The 19,285-nt window shown below is 47.8% G+C and overlaps 1 protein-coding gene across 1 annotated transcript; it reads left to right on the top strand.

Moving 5' to 3' along the window:
• The first annotated feature begins 15,816 nt into the window (after positions 1-15,816).
• On the top strand, positions 15,817-17,524 carry LOC144179788 (beta-alanine transporter-like). Its single transcript, XM_077708224.1, has one exon. The coding sequence runs from the start codon at positions 15,842-15,844 to the stop codon at positions 17,522-17,524; it is 1,683 nt and encodes a 560-aa protein (XP_077564350.1). The 5' UTR covers positions 15,817-15,841.
• The last annotated feature ends 1,761 nt before the right edge of the window (positions 17,525-19,285 follow it).

The raw sequence follows: 19,285 nt of genomic DNA, 5'->3' as shown, positions 1-19,285 counted from the left end.
CAAAATGTGTATGATAATGGGAGTGGTTTTGCTGAAAGCTTTTTTTTCATGTGTGGTGCAACCCTTTCATGTATGTTGCAGGGTGTTGCAACATATAAACTGTTCTCTGCAACACCCTGCATATTTCTCATTAGAGGGCAGTATTATAACTGTAGATCGTTGCGTGAAAACAGACTTTTTGATAGCTCTGCAGGATGGGACCCTAGACAAGCGCCCTTCCCCTGTCCTCTCAATATGCGCATGAGCACAGCACTGAATGCTGTTTGTACTGATTAGCCTCCTCTATTATCACTCCTTTTAATTTTTCTGTATCTAAAGGTACTCAGACGTACCCGCAAAATTGCTCAGCGATACTGCGGACGTATTGTCAAAATTTTTAAAATTTGTGTTGGCACACTGGACTGCTCTCGACCTCTTCGATTATCAACCACTAATTCTTTGCCACCTTAGCGAGCTGATCCAGGAGCTTTAAGCCACTTGAGACACCGGCCTGGTCATGATTGTTCTAATGCCACGTGATCATCTTGTACAGTTCGATGCTTTCCATACATGTCCAGACAGAATGCCAGCTGTCAGTAAAGTTGTGTCTAGGGGAAACGCAACTCATTGTGGGAGCAGTCTTTCTTGCTTTTACTCAACTGGCCAAGCCCTTTCGGCGCACTGACAAGCCATAATCACTGCTAATTATTATTCAATACTAATAATTACAGTCGAACCTCATTATAACAAAGTAGTTTCGTGGCAGTAAATTAGTTTATTGTACCCGATAGGTGTTGTAATGGTAGAGGTAAAACTTGGCTCTAACGAATTGGTAATCTGGCTAGTGGAAAAATCCTAGCCACAAAAACGCATTATTCTAGGCTTTGAACTTACTGTAAACGAGTTAATCATTAGTTGTATCCTTGTGGCATTTCAAACTAAATGGACCCAAACATGAGAACGTGAAATTCCAACAGGTCAAAGATCATTTGACAGAACAGGCCTGCATTATTGTTTATTTGAAGGACGTGACCTTTGTATGGTGGCTTTTCATAGCACCGAACAGGATAAAGGTTTCCGCAGTGACCACGCACGAAAGGGCCTTTTCTACTTCTACAGTCTGGGCGTCGGGAGTTTTTTCTTCATTACAGCCGATATCGCGTGCAGCTCTTGCAGTTCCACTTTCCGGCACTGAAATGATGCGTGACCAACCAAAGTTTGTATTTAGTTCATTATAGTCGATAATTTGCTATATCTGTGTTCATTTTAATGAGGTTCAACGGTAAAAATGATTGGACTAACTCTAGCTCAGTTCAAATGGAACTCCAAACCGCTACCCCATTCCCACTTCACAACATGAAGAAACGGCAGTTCGTCTCCTTACTGACTAGCCAGAGTCCCTGTTAATTATTAATCATTGTTATTACTGATGATTGGGCTAACTCTGGCTTAATTCGGGTGGAACTCCAAGCTTCTACCCTAAGCCCATTTCACAATACAAAGCAAGGGCTGTCTGCCATGATTTTACCCAACTGGCCAAACCGCTTCCATTCACTGACTAGCCTGAGCCACTGTTATTAATAAAAACAAATGATTGGACGTAACTCTTGCGACGGCTACGTCAGCCTTAGCTTCAGTGAGCAATAGTGGTTTGGCCAGTTCTGTAAAAATCAAGACCGACTGCTCGCACTACGTGAATTGTAAAGCAAGCATTGAGTGTTTTAAAAATATCTTTGAGGTGAGATTTTTCAGCAGAGGTGGAATTTCGTCCTTGGGGCATTCTTTCCTATCAACTTTGCATGCTGAAAAAGTGTGGTGTGCGTTATAAACAACTGGAGGGACCGCACAGCTGCTCAGAACAGGCTTCAGTTTCTCATTGCAGCATGGTGACCATCACTTTAGCTGGGACTTTAGAGATCAAGGGCAGCTATACATTTCTAGGGGGCAAAGATTAGACATACAGACGGGGTGTTGTAAACTTTCATTGAAGCAATAGAGGAATTTGGTGTGGGAGAAGAAGCTATGGGCAACGAGTGACCATCTTAGTTCGATTGACCGTACGCTGCAGTTGCCAAAGTTCAGGGCCCTCTGGTCTTTGAGTGGGTAATAGGAGAGATTCTTTCAATTGGTGCATTTATGTTAAGCAGCTACCTGCCTCTGACTGTGGCTGAACTGACACCAGGTTCTCTAAAATAATGGTCGTCATTTTGAAGTGATGCGGTATTGGTGCACAAATGCATGTGTTCCTTGGTTGTGAGTTTCGCAGAGAAGTGGAAGATTGTAGAAATCACACCGTACGTCTTGCTACTGTGCACGTCTACTTGACCTTAAAACGACAGGCAGAACAATGCACCCTGATTCTCCTGCTCCTCCACAGGATTCCCTAACCAAAGAAAACGTGCACATTAATGCCACATTACTTAAAAATTACAGCCATAATTTTAGAGAATTCAGGCCCTGATGTCTGGTGTTCCATTGCGGTGCCCTATAAATGTGAAAGCACTGCTCGACTCGGTAGGCTGAAATCCGGCATTTCAACAGAGAAAGGGTGGGCAAAATGGATGACAGCCTGGTCACACACACAATGCACCCATGATCTTTCACAGATCTCCAAATACTATATTGTACATCGGCTCGTACCGTCAGGCTCAATTGTTATAACCAATAATAAGAATAAGTGTAATTAATAAGCGGTTCATTTTGCCATACAACATATAGCGAAGTTGATGGTGCCGTGACTTCATTGTTATGTCCAATGATGTTACAAGTGGGTTGGACTGTATATTTAATGTTTCTGTCAGTTGTTTTTATTGCTTCGAAATAATATTTGGCTGCCACAACTGCCTTATTTTTTCTCTCCAAAACAGACTTATTGCTGCTTCTAAATGACTGGGGCCAACCACATCCCTTGCAGTGGCTTCCAGTTGCTTTGAGGCCTCTGGACAGCTCGGAAGGTACCCCAGAGCTTGCGACGTGTGGGTAAACCTCCGAGCCAATGCACGATCCAGCTCATCCCTGCCTGCCAGTCAGTTGGCATGGCATCTGCAGGCAGCGCGGTGTGGTGGTAGGCCATCCATTCAGCAATGGGACTTGGAGCACTTTTCCCTACTTTCCACACTGCTGCCTTCAGCTGCAGTAGCCTCTGGTCCAGCGTGACATTGGTGACGTGGCACAGTGGACAAGATCCTGGAACAGCTCTACCCCCTTCACCAGCTCCACCATGGCAAGGCACTGCAGAACTGGACCCCGTAGGTGACGTAGTGCTGTGTGGAACGCAGGGCTGGCTTCTTGAGTGGTGTAATGTGCAGTGGTTAATAAAGTTCTCATAAACGCGAAGTCTCAGCTGCAAAAACTGACAACACACTGTGGATGAATTCTCTGAGGCGCTGCTCTGTAACCAACATAGGCAATTGTAATGTAGCCAACCTCATGCAATGCCCACAGTGAGGCAGCACATGTGACCTAACCCTTGTTGTAGCTATCTTGCATCTGTTACTAGAAGCAGTTATAAGGAATAACTTTTTTCGCGAGCCTCACTCGTTGCAGCCAATGCTGTGCTTCTTGGCACCAAAGGTGATTTTTAGTACCAAGGGCCCTTCAGAACTTCAGAAAAAAACCTGTTTGCCAAATGTAACAAAACTGGTGTCAAACATGAGGAATGATGGTGGTGGCATTGTCTCTAGAAAAAAAAAGCAGCCTTTTTGCAATACTTCAGGCAACAACGTCTGCTTAACACCTCGAATTTGTCTTTGAGAGCGAGTTTGACTTTCTCTCTGACTGCACAATGGCTTCAGACAATGACAAGAACGACAATGATCATAATGATGCACTGGGTAATGCTTGTGAGTAACTATGCATAAGTAATGCAATCGCAAACCTACTGCTCCCTTTTTGTTTGGTGTCTGGCAGGCATTGAGGCAGAGCTGCCCTTCATAGCAGTTTTTTCTTCACATTTTTAAAGTTAATTCCAAGCTGAAACCCATCTTTTCAAATCATAATGTAAAAAAAATTGCGATTCGAGAAAATTTCGAGAATTGAATGTTTTTTTTTAGAAACAATGTGGAGGTGCAAACTTGGGAATGGGAAATAGAGAAGTAATTGGGCTATATACCTAAAAGCATGTAACAATAGAAAGATGAAGCCTTCTGAGATTTGGGTGCACCCATTGTGGTGAAGGAGAAGGTAAGGCTTGGAAGAGTTCGGGCGACGCAGTTGTCCCTAGTTGACAAGGTAGTGACAGTGCAGTCAGCTGGTCAGTGTCGTCAGGGAAGAATCATCATGAATATGAAGCTTGAGCAAGGGCCAAATCTTCACTGGTTTGATAGACGCATGCTAGTTGGGTCAACCGCTAATGACAGGTGTAGACATTGGGTAGGACACCGCAATGAGATCTGGCTGCTGTTACCCTATGCCACTGCCCTTCCATGGTGTCGCCTGGAAGACACACGGAAGGTTGTGTGACCGGCAGCAACAACACTGGAGCCTAACGTCGTAACTACGCTGGATTTGTTGCAGCACTTCCTGCCTCACCATCTCATCACAAATGTGCATGTAGCACAAAAAAAAACGCACTGTAGTGCAGTATTGCATCAAAATTCTGCGCCAGGCACTTGTAATACATGCAAATTAGGTAAGAACACTAGAGAAACCAAACTGAACTGTGCGCCTGCCCCTCTCAATTGCAAGCATTTCAGCAAAGACAGAAAAAGAAAATGCACGTCGCGAACCTGTTTGCTCTGTGCTGCTAAAGACAATATACCATTTATTGTCCGTGTAGTTATACTGGTTACACTAAAATGTGTGCAGGTCCTCTCCCCCTTGCTGGTTTACAAGTTCCCCTATCCCTCTGTAGATATCCACAAATATCTAATGGTACTGTGCATAAAGGATTAGCTGTGCATAAATACATATTAAGCTCCAGTTGGTTCTACCATATTGAACGCAATGAGACGACAGCGGTGCTTCATTGGCGAGAACAACCTGCCAAATTCTAACCTCTATTACTAAAAATATTTAATATCAACACAATACATATTTGGATTCAGCAAGCTGACACCAAAACCACAAAATTTTGTTACATCTTTCACATTCCAAAGTTTCTTCTATTTAATCCTACCTAACTGGGGCTTTAAAACGTTGACAAGTTCATGTTCTGCAAAAATTTCCGCCCCGCATTTCGTGTCTCTAGAAGACATGGTGAACAAAACACTCACAGGAAGTAAAATCAATATGTACCACTGCTTTTTCTCACCACAGTATCTTGCACGTGCCTGCAGTACTCGTACATAAAGTATCAAGCGCTGTAATTCTAGAAATGGTTCTCCGAGAACTGCTCATCGGTCGCATATGATAGAGCCCAGAAAAATTACAGGGGTAGAGATTTTCCTGGTGGAACAACATCAGAATGCTTACCATAATTACAAAATAGAAAAAATAAACGGCAGAGATAAGTCAGCTTCAATACTGAACTCACCGAAACCCAATTCAAGCATTCAACCAAGAACAACTCGACGTGTGGCCCCGTGGATCCAACATGTTTACCAACGTGTTCATCAAATTTATTGCTGCAACTAACAAACTATTGAGCTACTTACTAACACAGATTAGCCAACAGCAATGCGGGCAGCTTGACAATGCTAAGCTTGAGGTATGCCAACAGAGACCAGCGTGATTCGAAAGGGACAGCGCAAGCAGCGCAAGTCGCGCTGGTCGCGAAGCAGGAGAAGCGGTCGATGGCGCAAACGGCGCGAAGGCGTGCGAACAATTTTTATTTGTTGTTGGCACGCGGCGTGCGAACTAAAAATAAAAATTGTTCCCACGCAGCGTGCGAACTAAAAATAAAAATTGTTCCCACAGGGCGTGCGAATAGGGACACCCGACAAACGGGGCGGTTCTACCCAGGCGCCATCTCTTAATCTGAGAAATCAACTCATAAAAACGTTCACAAGTAACAATACAGCACTGTAATGAGACACAGCGCTATTTGAAAGTGGTATTTATTGAAGGCCAATGATTATATGTACGCACAACTTAAATCCGTCACACATGCGGAACAACGTACCGCCACCGCTTCCACTAAACAGCTACATACAAGCTGCTTCTAATCTTCGTTTGAACCATAATGCGAGTGCCTGTTTTGTTCCGCCCTTCCGTTACAGCAAGACAAGTAGGTCTTCATCGTCTAGGCACTCCGGTAACAGTTCATGATAATTCGATCGAACGAAACGAATGTCAATCCCCAACTTTCTGGCAATGCATGCAGCCGCCTTTGAAGTACACAAAGTTCGCGTCCTCATTTACAATCACTGGCCGTTGTTACCGCCCGTTAGGAGACTGTCGCATCGTTGCCCGATGAATTCACAAGCACGCCATCCTTGTCAGCAACAATACACAGCTCCGTCCGCCTTGACACGAGTGCGGCGATGGCGCCGTCGCTGCAGCAGACTGCGGAGGAAGCTCCTTCGCCGGCATCGTCCGCGATGCATCTCGGGACTGCACGCCGGCGCACCGTCGACTCTCTCGGTGCGCGGCGGTGCAACCAAAAATTGCCCCGCGACGGTGCACCCCGGTTTATCGAGGACGGACGGTGCACACCGGTGCGGTTTATCGAGGATGAAAAGGCGCACCGGTGTGCCCCGGTGTGCACCGGTGCGGTTAATCGAGGATGCTATAAATCAGACCTATTGTGTACAGTACGATCAGCGCTCGCAAGTTTCGGTTTTGGTTCCTTTGGCCGTGCGGACTGGTGAGCGACGTAGATCTTTTGAGCGGTTTGACTGTTTTCATTGCGAGCACTTTATCTTATTCGCGGCTGCTATTCTGCCTCCCATTCGCCATGTTTATCTTCCACACCCAGATTGAATCTCGTAACCAAGTGGTAGATATCGAATCTCCACAGTTATAGGCCCAACAGAGTGTCAGCCACCGGTTCTCCCCGTGGAAAAAAATAAATTGTAAATTTATTCATGAAGTTTCATCAGTCAGATAACTGCATAAGCTAAATTATGCAGTTATTTGGCTGATGAACTTCATAGCTGCCATCTGTGCAAACTTCGCGCAAAAGTTTCCGAAACGAACCGCGGAAAAAGAAGTTTTGGTCTAGTAAGTGGAACACGTAATTGTTTCGTGAGATGTTTTTGTTGTCCGGAAAAGTGAATGATTTGCCTTTCTTATCGCGATAACAACCGTTCGAAGCTAAGCTAAGCTTCACGCGTTACCTCTACAGAACTGACTGGATCAATCAAACATTAAAGGAGCACTGACACCAATTTTCGGCGGTAATATTATTGCACAGTTCGCTTCCTTCACTCAACAGAATACCCTGGCTGAAATATGAGCGGCCTGCGACGCGAAGAACATAGTTCAATTGGATCGCATTTATCGCGCCGACGAAGCAGCGCGCGGAGCGGCACTCAGCAAATGGACATCAGCGTGACATCACTCCAGGAGAGGAAAAAGAAGTGACGCGGCAGCGCTCGCCAAAAACTCGTGACGTCACTTAATGCGCGCGGCCCCACGAGCGGCGAGCGGGCGCAACACTCTCTCAAGCGGGCGCCCGTGACGTCCGCACAAAGCGGTGAGGTCAAACCAGGAGGCTGTCATATGCGCCGTTCGGGATGAAAGCGCGGGAATTTGAAACAAACGATTTTCAGGCCGTTCAATGTAATGAACTATCGCGCGCTGAAGTATTTGAAGTGCTGTTTCAGGTTCGCCAGACCAGTTAGATGCCCCTCGTGGGTACCTACAAGTGCCTCATTGACACTTCAGTGATTAGGACAGTATTTCTCGAGTTAGATAATTAATTACAATTAATTAGTTAAGTATCATTAACGAAAAAATTACTGTCCGCTTCTCCACAGTACTGCAAACATTACGCACTACTAGGTTTTCTTCGAGTAACGCTATTTTTTTTAATCTTGGTGCATGATAGCCGGGACACCCTGTATATATATAGGGGCGGCGCTAGTTGACCGGGCTCTGAGCAGTCGTAAATACAAAACCCCGCGGTATAGTCGAGAGGGGAGTCGCCGCGGAACTAGCTCAATGGTAGAGCACCGCACGCGTTATGCGGAGGTTGTGGGTTCGATTCCCGCTTCCGGAAAAAACGGCGCATTTTTTCTCGACTTGAATTTTCTATTACTTATTCCTGCATAAAAAAAAAAGGCAATCATACCTCATTCGGCACTATAAAACACTGTTAAAACGCCAAACAGCACTGGCAATAAGGACTGCAACTTTGATATGTGTCCTTACGGAATCCCTCGTCCCGTACGTCTCTGTTCTACAAAATGCATTACGAGGGTTCTGGCTTCAGCAGTCTGAAATGCCTTTGGCTATCCCCGACTTCCGACCACGTCTTACGTGCGGCCGCTGGGAAAAGACGTTCTACGTCTTCCCGCGGTGGTCGAGGGGCGGCGCTAGTTGACCGGGCTCTGAGCAGTCGTAAATACAAAACCCCGCGGTATAGTCGAGAGGGGAGTCGCCGCGGAACTAGCTCAATGGTAGAGCACCGCACGCGTTATGCGGAGGTTGTGGGTTCGATTCCCGCTTCCGGAAAAAACGGCGTATTTTTTCTCGACTTGAATTTTCTATTATTTATTCCTGCATAAAAAAAAAGGCAATCATACCTCATTCGGCACTATAAAACACTGTTAAAACGCCAAACAGCACTGGCAATAAGGACTGCAACTTTGATATATATATATATATATATATATATATATATATATATATATATATATTAAAATAGCGAATCAGAAATGGGAAATGAGGGGCTCGGTGAAGTAAGACAGAAAATAAGGGTTGGCAGTCAAAAAAACCTCGGAAAGCAAAGGGGGGTTGTGGCGGGTTATAGAAACAGATGAAGAATTTTTTGAGTCAGAAAGAAAGTTGTGGAAAAATGCCTGCCGGGTGGGATCCGAACCCACGACCTCCAGAATACCGGTCTGGTGCGATAACCACTACGCTACCGGCGGGCTGTCTCCCCACCACTTTCTCGGGTATTTATGTTAAGGTATATTTCTTCCTGCACTTGGGGGTGGTAGCCAGCGCCACTCAGACTACTCGGGGTGAAGGGGACCTTCTTTTTAACCGCCGGGCCGTGACTCGAGTGTCTACGACATGTCGAGAGTGGTCGACCAGCGTTGAACCCTCTTAAAGAAGCCATGAAGACAAAATACAAGTTGGGTTTATTAGAAAGACTGCTTAGTCCCGATAACAATGATACCAATATCATCGCAATCTTCGAACAAATAACGGAGATATTAAAAAAAACGTGTGAAGCAGTCGCGACCCCTTAGCCAATTTCCCGCAACTTTTCTATGACGTCACGGAACCTTGTTTGTGCGATTGGCCACCGCCTAACTGACCTGTCGCAACGACACATGACTGGACGTCTGTAATGGGGCCTCTAGTTCCATTTGACCGCATCACTTGAATGCTAACGTGCCGTTAACGCACTGGAAATTATGTTTTATTGTTGGCCCGTATGACGTCATTGTTGCTCATAACACGTCACTGTGGCGCAAAATTTGAAAATTTTGAAATACTTCTTGCTTTTTTTTCGTTAAAAAACATCTTTTGGGGCTGTAATGGAGCTGAGTGAGATACTGAATCCTAGTTCTTTCAAATTAAACGAAGTTGTATTTTATCTTCATGGCTCCTTTAAGCTACCCTTGGCACCAAAACTGCCAGAACAGAGGCCCTCGCTAAGCATGTAGCGAATCAGAAATGGGAAATGAGGGGCTCGGTGAAATAAGACAGAAAATAAGGGTTGGCAGTCAAGAAAACCTCGGAAAGCAAAGGGGAGGTTGTGGCGGGTTATCGAAACAGATGAAGAATTTTTTGAGTCAGAAAGAAAGTGGTGGAAAAATGCCCGCCGGGTGGGATCCGAACCCATGACCTCCAGAATACCGGTCGGGTGCGATAACCACTACGCTACCGGCGGGGCTGTCTCCCCACCACTTTCTCGGGTATTTATGTTAAGGTATATTTATTCCTGCACTTGGGGGTGGTAGCCAGCGCCACTCGGACTACTCGGGGTGAAGGGGACCCTCTTTTTAACCCCCGGGCCGTGACTCGAGTGTCTAAGACATGTCGAGAGTGGTCGACCAGCGTTGAACCTTCTTAAGCTACCCTTTCCACCACTTTCTTTCTGACTCAAAAAATTCTTCATCTGTTTCATAACCCGCCACAACCTCCCCTTTGCTTTCCTAGGTTTTCTTGACTGCCAACCCTTATTTTCTGTCTTATTTCACCGAGCCCCCCATTTCCCATTTCTGATTCGCTACATGCTTAGCGAGGGCCTCTGTTCTGGCAGTTTTGGTGCCAAGGGTAGCTTAAGAGGGTTCAACGCTGGTCGACCACTCTCGACATGTCGTAGACACTCGAGTCACGGCCCGGGGGTTAAAAAGAAGGACCTCTTCACCCCGAGTAGTCCGAGTGGCCCTGGCTACCACCCCCAAGTGCAGGAATAAATATACCTTAACATAAATACCCGAGAAAGTGCTGGGGAAACAGCCCCGCCGGTAGCGTAGTGGTTATCGCACCAGACCGGTATTCTGGAGGTCGTGGTTTCGGATCCCACCCGGCGGGCATTTTTCCACCACTTTCTTTCTGACTAAAAAAATTCTTCATCTGTTTCGATAACCCGCCACAACCTCCCCTTTGCTTTCCGAGGTTTTCTTGACTGCCAACCCTTATTTTCTGTCTTATATATATATATATATATATATATATATATATATATATATATATATATATATATATATATATATATATATATATATATATATATATATATATATATATATATATATATATATATACAGGGTGTCCCAGCTATCATGCACCAATATTTAAAAAAAGAGCAATGGTGTTACTTATATGGGGTTTAACGCGCCGACGCAACGTAGGCGATGAGGCGCGCCGTAGTGGAGGGCTCCAGATTAATTTTGACCACCTGGGGATCTTCACCGTGCGCCGAAATCTCGTACACACGGGCGTTTTTGCTTTTCGCCTCCATCAGAAAAGTGGCCGCCGCGGCCGGTAATCGAACCCGCGACCTCGTGCTCAGCAGCGCAACGCCTTAGCCACGCCACCGCGGCGGGTATATATGTATATATATATATATATATATATATATATATATATATATATATATATATATATACAAACCGGAACTGAACCGAAAAAAGAAATAACGGTTACCGATTCATGCCATAACGGTTCGACCCTCCGTTGTTGATATTGCACAGTCAATGCAACTCAGGCCTTTATTTCTTTCACGTACCATCAACTTCGTACCCGATCGGGTAATTTGTACCCTTCCAGACAATTGAACACTATCACGCTCTATGTAACAACAGGGGAAATAAAGGAGCACCAATGTAGCAATGGTCTGTTGCTGCTAAAAGCGCGAGCGTAGTGCAAGCTGACCAAACGAAATGTCATTCTCGGCAGCTTGCAGTGGATATAAAACGACTTTGCCCTTCCCTAGCCGCGACTCTATTGGAGCAGTCAGGCTGCAGGAGTGCTCCACTGCGCAAAAGCGAAAACCCACACCCGATGTGTGCAAACTTTTTGCATTTCGGAATTTGTTTAAAAGGTCCGACACCTGCAATTGTGAATACTTGACAAGTGTGACCGCAGTAGCTGCTCAGTGGCTAAGCCGTTTGCTACTGATGCAGTTTTGTCTCTTTCAGGTCTGCTTTTTTTCGAAGGTGCACTTGTACTGACTGCCAAACTCGCTTCATAACTTCTACTGCTACTCCTTCCGGAGGGGAGTACTGCTGTTGACGAATTAAAGAGTGTCGATTCAAAAAAGTCCCATCTAATACTCCGCGCGTCAAATTTACCTTTCATTTTGAAACAGCATAATCTGTTATAAGATTCCGCAATATAACACACGGAACGATGGCCGGGGGTCAGGCGGTACGATGACATACTGATTGTAATGCACACATCCGGTATAGCTATCCCAAAAGGAATTGCAGTGGGCAGAGCAATAATGCAGTGACTGAGCGATAATGCAGTGACCAAAGCTTACTTTTAACAAAAGTGTGGCTAACACATTCGATAAGGTGACAGCTAACAAATTATTCAGGGTGACCAAATAATCTAATTCATTGGTAGTATTTATGTGCCTGTTGTAGGATTTTTCTGTTTTGTTACAAATATAAAAATGTGCGCCAATGGTATTAAGCCCTGGTATTTGAACGCGCCAGTACGCAGGCCTAAATTTAAGACTTCAAGGTTAGCGTGATGGGCGATTCCATAGGGACGATTGCGATTTCAACAAAAAAGGAAAGGGCAGAAAATATATCCCACCGTCATATCTCTTGGCGGTGGCTTTATGAATAGTCGCTAGGGCAACATAAAGTCTGGGCGAGAAAATAGGGGGTAAATCGTCGCCACTTCATCTGTTTTTCTAATATCTCGTTATTGTTTAAAGTTTGCTTTGCAATTGCGCCACTACCCTTGGGGAACAGCAGCATTTTGATATTTTGTTTGTATTTTGATTTGACTGTCGTTTTAAACTACTAAATGTTTTTTTTTCTAATTTCATTGATAATTACACTCATCGAACCGGCTCGCGAACCGGTTCAAGCTCCCGAACCGGTTCGCGAACCGGTTCGGTACGTGATTTTGTCGAACCGGAACTGAACCGGAACGAAACGATTTCGCCTGAACCAGAACCGTATTACCGAAGCGGTATTTTTTTCGGTTCGACACACTGATATATATATATATATATATCAGATAGGGACATGAGGGGCTCGTTGAATAAAGACATAAATAAGGGTTGCCAGTCAAGAATGCCTCGGAGAGCAAAGGGAAGAATACGGTAGGTCATTGAAACAGATGAATAATTTTGAAAGACAGAAAGAAAGGGGAGAAAAAATGCCCGCCGTGTGGGATCCGAACCCACGACCTCCAGAATGCGCCATTTTTTCTGAAGCTGGTTGGAAAGCAAAGGTGTGAGTGATCCCCAAAACAATTCCACATGAGACGCCACATGAATTCACACACGTGGCTCTAAAAAGAGTGAAACCAGAGATTCTGCCAGCCGTTACCTGGATTCGCGCGGGTGCCGTCCCTAACGCAGCCCCATCGGCCACGACCGGGCACGAGCGACGGACGCCGCCGCTGTAGCTCTGCCGTGCGTCGGAAGAAAACGGAGAGGAGCGTATTTCGAAGGATGAGACAGCGGAACCTGACCATCCTGATTTGCTAGCTCGGGGCAACACCACCGCGCGACAGAAGCGCAGACACCGAAACAATCCGGCATGTTAGCTTAGTGATTCCCATTTATACAGATTTAAACTAATCGACCATCTGGATTTAGGGGAAATCCACAAGGTGGAGTAAGTTTCTGCGAAAGAAAGTTTGACATCCACCTGAATGCAGCCATACGGCTGCAGGAATGCAGCCATACAAAGGAAAGCTATATAGCTTTTTCAGAAACTTCGCAGCTGACGAAAAATTTGTCCTGGTCCAGGATTCGAACCCGGGACCACAGCTTAACCGGAGCAGTCGCTCTACTATCTGAGCTAACCCGGAGGCTAGTCGTTTGTAGAGCGAGAGCGAATTGATCAACAGCTCGAAGTAAAGGACAGGTGTTAATCGACCAGATTTAGGGGAAGTCCCCAAGGTGGAGTACTTCGAGTTGTTGATCAATTCGCTGTCGCGCTACAAACGACTAGCCTCTGGGTTAGCTCAGCTGGTAGAGCGACTGCTCCGGTTAAGCGGTGGTCCCGTGTTCGAATCCTGGACCAGGACGAATTTTTCTTCAACTGCGAAGTTTCTGAGGAAGCTGTATATCTTTCCTTTGTAACCGTATGGCTGCATTCAGGTGGACGTCAAACTCTCTTTCGCAGATTTAAACTAAATAGTTTCGTAAGTTTGAGAGTTGCGAGAAAGCTGACGGAACTTTTATAATCGCTATTTATCAGAACCAGTTGCTCCATTAGTCTTTTGTAATACCTGTTAAAACACAACTGAATGGGTATTCGCAGTCCCATTCGTGACAAATAGTGCGCGAAAGGTGGCGTTTCTCTAGCGGCCACATGTCTATAAGTGGTCTGTATACATTTTCTTTTCCCGCCCTGCAAACCAACCCTTAACGTATCTTTGCCGTACGACCACTTAATTCCAGGAGGTGCTGTCGAACAAGCCGTGCGAAGTATAAGCGCGCAGTGGATGCGAAGCTGCGCCAAAACAGGCCCGACACTGTCGCTAAAGCAGACGACAAAGCCAACGGAAGGGTGCCGCCGACGCGCCCGCTGGGGTGAGCACGAACGCTGCGTAATAGCACCCTATCGCCGGGCCGTCTACACTGCGCTCCGTGAGTGAAAAGCGCCCTCCGCCTCCCCAGCCGCGTTGGGAGTTTCTTGTCCCGCACGCAACGAAAGAACCGTTGGCTGGTAGAGGTAGAAAGCTTTGCTATAAAAGGGGCGCTTCGGCAAATGCACATTAATCACGCGAGCGTGCGCCTGCTACCATGACATTCATGTGAAAGGCACGGGTGACAAGTGGGTGCGGGAGGGACTGCAGGACCAGGATATTTCTTGCACGAGTTCACCGAAAGCCAAACATTTTGGGGTGGTGGTAACACGCATTTATTTTATGTTCAAGGGATACAAAGACGCCCTGTTACGCTTTAGCGAATTTTGATGTCTAGGGGAGAGGGATTAGGTAATGGGAGTTGCGGAAAAAGTAGGATACATCCAATGGTACACCCAATTGGGTGTAAAATTAAAGGAAATGGTGAAGACCAGAGTCCTTGGCGAAGTTTTGTAGAGCGACGAGCAGGCGCCGTTCTTCGCTCTGATTGGAACTGCCTGGATAAAGCCAATCATTAAGGCTCGGTGGGATTGCCAATCCTACGGTTTTGAAGGCTTGTTCGCGACAGTCGGCAAAACGAGGACAGTCCCACAGGATGTGTGCAATGTCATTATTGGCTGAGCACCGCGAACACTCGGGGTCATCTAGGCTGCCGAATCTTGTGGCGCGAAATTGTGGGGTTCTTGCCGATCCAGTTGTAATCCTGTGAACGATCGTGTGCCATTTCCGGGGCCAATGCTGAGGTATGACTGGACGCTTCACTCCCACCTTGCGGCGGGAGTAAAATTCCGAGCTCGAAGTATCCTCCGCTGTGTTTTCACAGTTCTCATCCGTCTGCTCATCCTGAGATGCAGGTGATGGCACTATGACCGAAGGAAGCTCAGGAGAATGTCCATGCTCAGATGAGAAGGGGTAAGCCCGGGTGATGCCGCTTTTCCCAGTTGATGTGTCCCTTGCGGCTTGTTGCGCAAGTGCGTGAGTCTTGCCATTGCCTGAGATTCCCGCGTTGCGTGCCTGACTGCCAGTTCAGGTTCGCCGTGTCGGCCGCTAGGAGGACCGGTACTGGAAAACTATCCATTCCACGAGAGCATGTCGGGAGTTTGTGAGTCTGGTGCCAGAAGTGTTGGCGGATGCGGCACGCCAGCGGCGATAACGTCCTGCGAGCGGCTGTTACTGACTGGGAACTCGGCTATGCTGCTGCGGCGGCTGGAAGCGGGCGTACGTTGACGAGAAGCCGTTCATCATTACCCCGTTGCCTCAGATTATTCGTCTTCCTTTTCCGGTGGACCACGATGAGCACGCGCCGCACGTGAGCGCTGAAGACGAAGAAGTGACGTGACGGAAGAGGCGCCATTCCACCGTGGTACAAGCGATGGCAACCAGCCAGCAAACCAACCAAAATGTGGTGTCTGCTGAACAATCCGTCGCGCCAGACCAACCCGCTACCAGCCACGCAAGCTCCGAAAGGTGCGAAGGCGAGTGTGTTCCGTTCGGCGAGGGCGCCTTCCAGACACGGCTGATGTTCGTCGCTGTGGTAGCCGGAAGCGTCACCTTCTTCCAGTGGTTTATCTTCAGGCTTTCGGCACGCGAGATGGACCACTGGTGCCGGCGGCCAGAAGCCTTCTTGAACATTAGCGTGGAAGCCTGGAAGGAGCTGGCCATTCCCAGAGACCCTGGCGGACGGTACAGCCACTGCACGATGCGGTACCCGCCCGACGCGGGAAAGTGGGCTCGTGTGACTCCCTGCGTCACCTGGGAGTTCGACATGAGCGAGTACGGCAACACCATCGTCAGCGAGTGGAGCGTCGTGTGCGAGCGACGGCAGCTGAAAGACCTCGCCCAGGCGGCCAACTTGACCGCCAGCACCCTCTGGCTGCTCGTGGTAGGCCCTGTGGCGGACCGCATCGGTCGCAAGACGGTCGCCCTCATCGCCGTCACGGGTCTCCTGCTGACACTCGCGGCCAGCAGCCTCGCGCGCGACTTCCAGACCTTCGCCGTAGCGCGCGTCGTAGTGGGGCCAATGTCCTCCTCCCTGGTCGTCCTTTACGTTGTGCTGTACGAAGTGACGACTGCGTCTCGCCGACTGCTGTACTGCCTATTCGCCCCGATGCTCTCTAGCACGTTCGCGTCAGCCTTCGGCTTCCTGGCGGACCTCCTGAAGCTAAACTGGTCTTTGTCGCAGCTGCTGCTCACACTTTTAGCGTCGGCTCTTCTAACGACCTTCTACGTGCTGGAAGAGACGCCCGCCTGGCTTCTGGCAACGCATCGCATTAGGGAAGCGCAGACCGTCGTGGCGAGAGTCGCGGTCGTCAATGACGTACCTGCCGCAGACTGCCGCGAACGGCTCAGAAAGGAGATACGCCGGATGGAGTTGGAGCAGACTTTTCCGAGCAGGGGGGAAGCGGGGCTGGTTTCGGCGGCCACTTGGTACTCGCGGCTGAGGAATCGTTCCACGCTGATCGCCTTCGTCTGGCTCATCATCGGCTGGACGCACAGCCACTACGCGCTCGACCGTGGCATCCCGGTCAGCATCTACGTTCGCATCGTCTGCTGCCTCGTCATGGTCCCGTTGCTCCTCGCTGTCGCGCCTTTCATGCGCGGCGTGCAGGACGTCAGGCGTCTCCTGGCGATATCCAGCCTCGTGTTCGGCGCCTCGTCGGCCCTGCTGCTCGCCGCGTACCCCGACGTGGTTACGTTGCTGGTGCCCGTCTTGCTGGTAGTGATGCGACTCTCGGCCGCGCTCCCCGTCCCACTGATTTTCTACCTGACGGTCAGCGTGTACCCGGTGAAGGCGAGATGCATGGCTGCTTGCACGGGCCTAGCCTTCAACGTGGTCGGCGACGGCGTGGGACACCTGGCGTTCAGCCAACTGCTGCGGCAGCGAGAGTACGCGGCTCTCGGAATAACGTCCGTGCTGATGGTGTTGGCCGGTGTGGCGGCCGAGTTCCTGCCCTCGGAAGACGCCGGCGCTGCCACCGGCGCTGCTACCGCCGTTCCCGCGCAGCAGGTGGGCGGCAAATCCAGACGGACCGCGTTGAGGCCGCCTCAAACGCTATCCCGAGATGCGGTGTCATCACCGGCGCCGCCACAAAGGGTCCCCGCCAAGAAAAGGCGCAAGGACGATGCACCCATGCCCGAGCAGTTCGCCGTCCGCACGAACGAAAGACAGTTTGGTCGTTACGGGTTAGGCAAAATAAGATGATCATTACTTAGCGCCGTGCTACCAGACAGCGTGTTGTCCCGGACACCGTCATCAGTTAGGCCTTCAATAAGAGACACTGAGGCAGGTTGCTCCTTTCGGCGGAATTGTTGACAATATACAATGCAGCTTCCTGGACAGGTGACTGATGTTCAAGGTTCAGTATCTTTTTGAGAAGCGCTATACGAGAATTTCTCAGTTCATTGGCCAGTTTGATTGCTCCTTAAATACCTCCTCTCGCAAAAAAGATGATGCGTTCAAGCCTCACCACTTCGTTGTGTCGTAATTCTGTGCCCAGCTTTTTCACCAGATAAGTGCGTCTTCACGCTTTATATATATATATATATATATATATATATATATATATATATATATATATATATATATATATATATATATATATATATATATATATATATATAGGGTTTGGAAATGAGGGGCTCGTTAGGAAATACAGAAAGAAATGCCGGCAGTCTACAACGCCAAAGAAGGCATAGGGGAAGGTTAGACTATTTTTTTACCGTTAGTGACGTTACATTATTATTAATTTTTATTAATTACGTGAGAAAGAAAGAAAGAAAAACACGCGCCCAGAGTGGGCGTGGGTTCGGTCCCCACTCTGGGCGCGTGTTTTTCTTTCTTTCTTTCTCACGTAATTAATAAAAATTAATAATAAAGTAACGTCACTAACGCTAAAAAAATAGTCTAACCTTCCCCTATGCCTTCTTTGGCGTTTTGGCGTTGTAGACTGCCGGCATTTCTTTCTGTATATATATATACATGTGTGTGTGTGTGTGTGCGTGCGTGCGTGTGCGTGCGTGCACGTGTGTGTGTGTGTGTGTAGCCCGAAATACTTTTCGGGGGGTGTTATACGACACCGGCAAACAAAGGAAAAATAGCGTGAGCTCTAGTATACTTTCATGTTCCTTTCCTTACCTAATTTCTTATTTTGTGTTTACATACTAATATTGCAAACAGCATGGACGAAAGAAAGGCCGAAACGAGGACGGGGTGAAAGGGGTGGGTGGGGGGGGGGGGAAGCAGGGCCCAGAAAATTTCGGGTTGTGTTCTGACACCGAACAATTTTTGTGCTATGAGTACAATTGTTCAACATGCTGCTAAATGTCCGAAGCACAGAACAAGAATTGGGTAAGAAACGGCCCCTTGCTGCTGCGCGTGTGCGAGTGACCGGATTGTCCTAGTGAAAACCAACGCGGACTGCGAAGCTTTTCGTAGCTGCGACGGCGAAGGGGAGGGTAGCGGCACCTGGTGGACGAAATGATAGCGGTCACAAGTATTTACGGGGCTGTGCTGGCTGTGCAGTGACCGATTGGGGCCGATCCACGCATTTTCTTCTCACGCCACACACACCGCTATCTTAACCTTCCAAGCGCGTGTGATGTTATCTGGCCACCAAAGGAAGCGCGGATTCCTCTCCCGTCTTGTTCTTGCTCCGCAGTCCGAAGGTATTGCCCTTCTAACAGAAGCGCAGTCCTTTTCAAGCCTTAAAAGGACCCTGCAACACTTCAACATTTTTTTAATAATCTTAAATGCTTGCAGGACGTAGTCACCCAACACACCCAGTACTTAGATTAGGGGGTCGCAAAGTACCTCGGCCAAAAATTACTGCTCTATGGCCATCAGATAACTTGGAAACTCGCTCAAAAGGTTTTGCTCTCTTTACAGGTCTTTACGTTCTTCGACGGCCCGAATTACGTCACTAAGGCGATGTAGCAGCTGTTGGCCGGTTTTCCTTCAGTTGCT

Source organism: Haemaphysalis longicornis, unplaced genomic scaffold (assembly GCF_048455015.1).
Source record: "Haemaphysalis longicornis isolate Haplotype H1 unplaced genomic scaffold, Haemaphysalis longicornis Haplotype H1 scaffold_4, whole genome shotgun sequence".
Taxonomy (NCBI): Eukaryota; Metazoa; Arthropoda; class Arachnida; order Ixodida; family Ixodidae; genus Haemaphysalis; species Haemaphysalis longicornis.
Note: the sequence above shows the minus strand (reverse complement) of the source record. Positions and strands in the feature narration are given on the sequence as shown.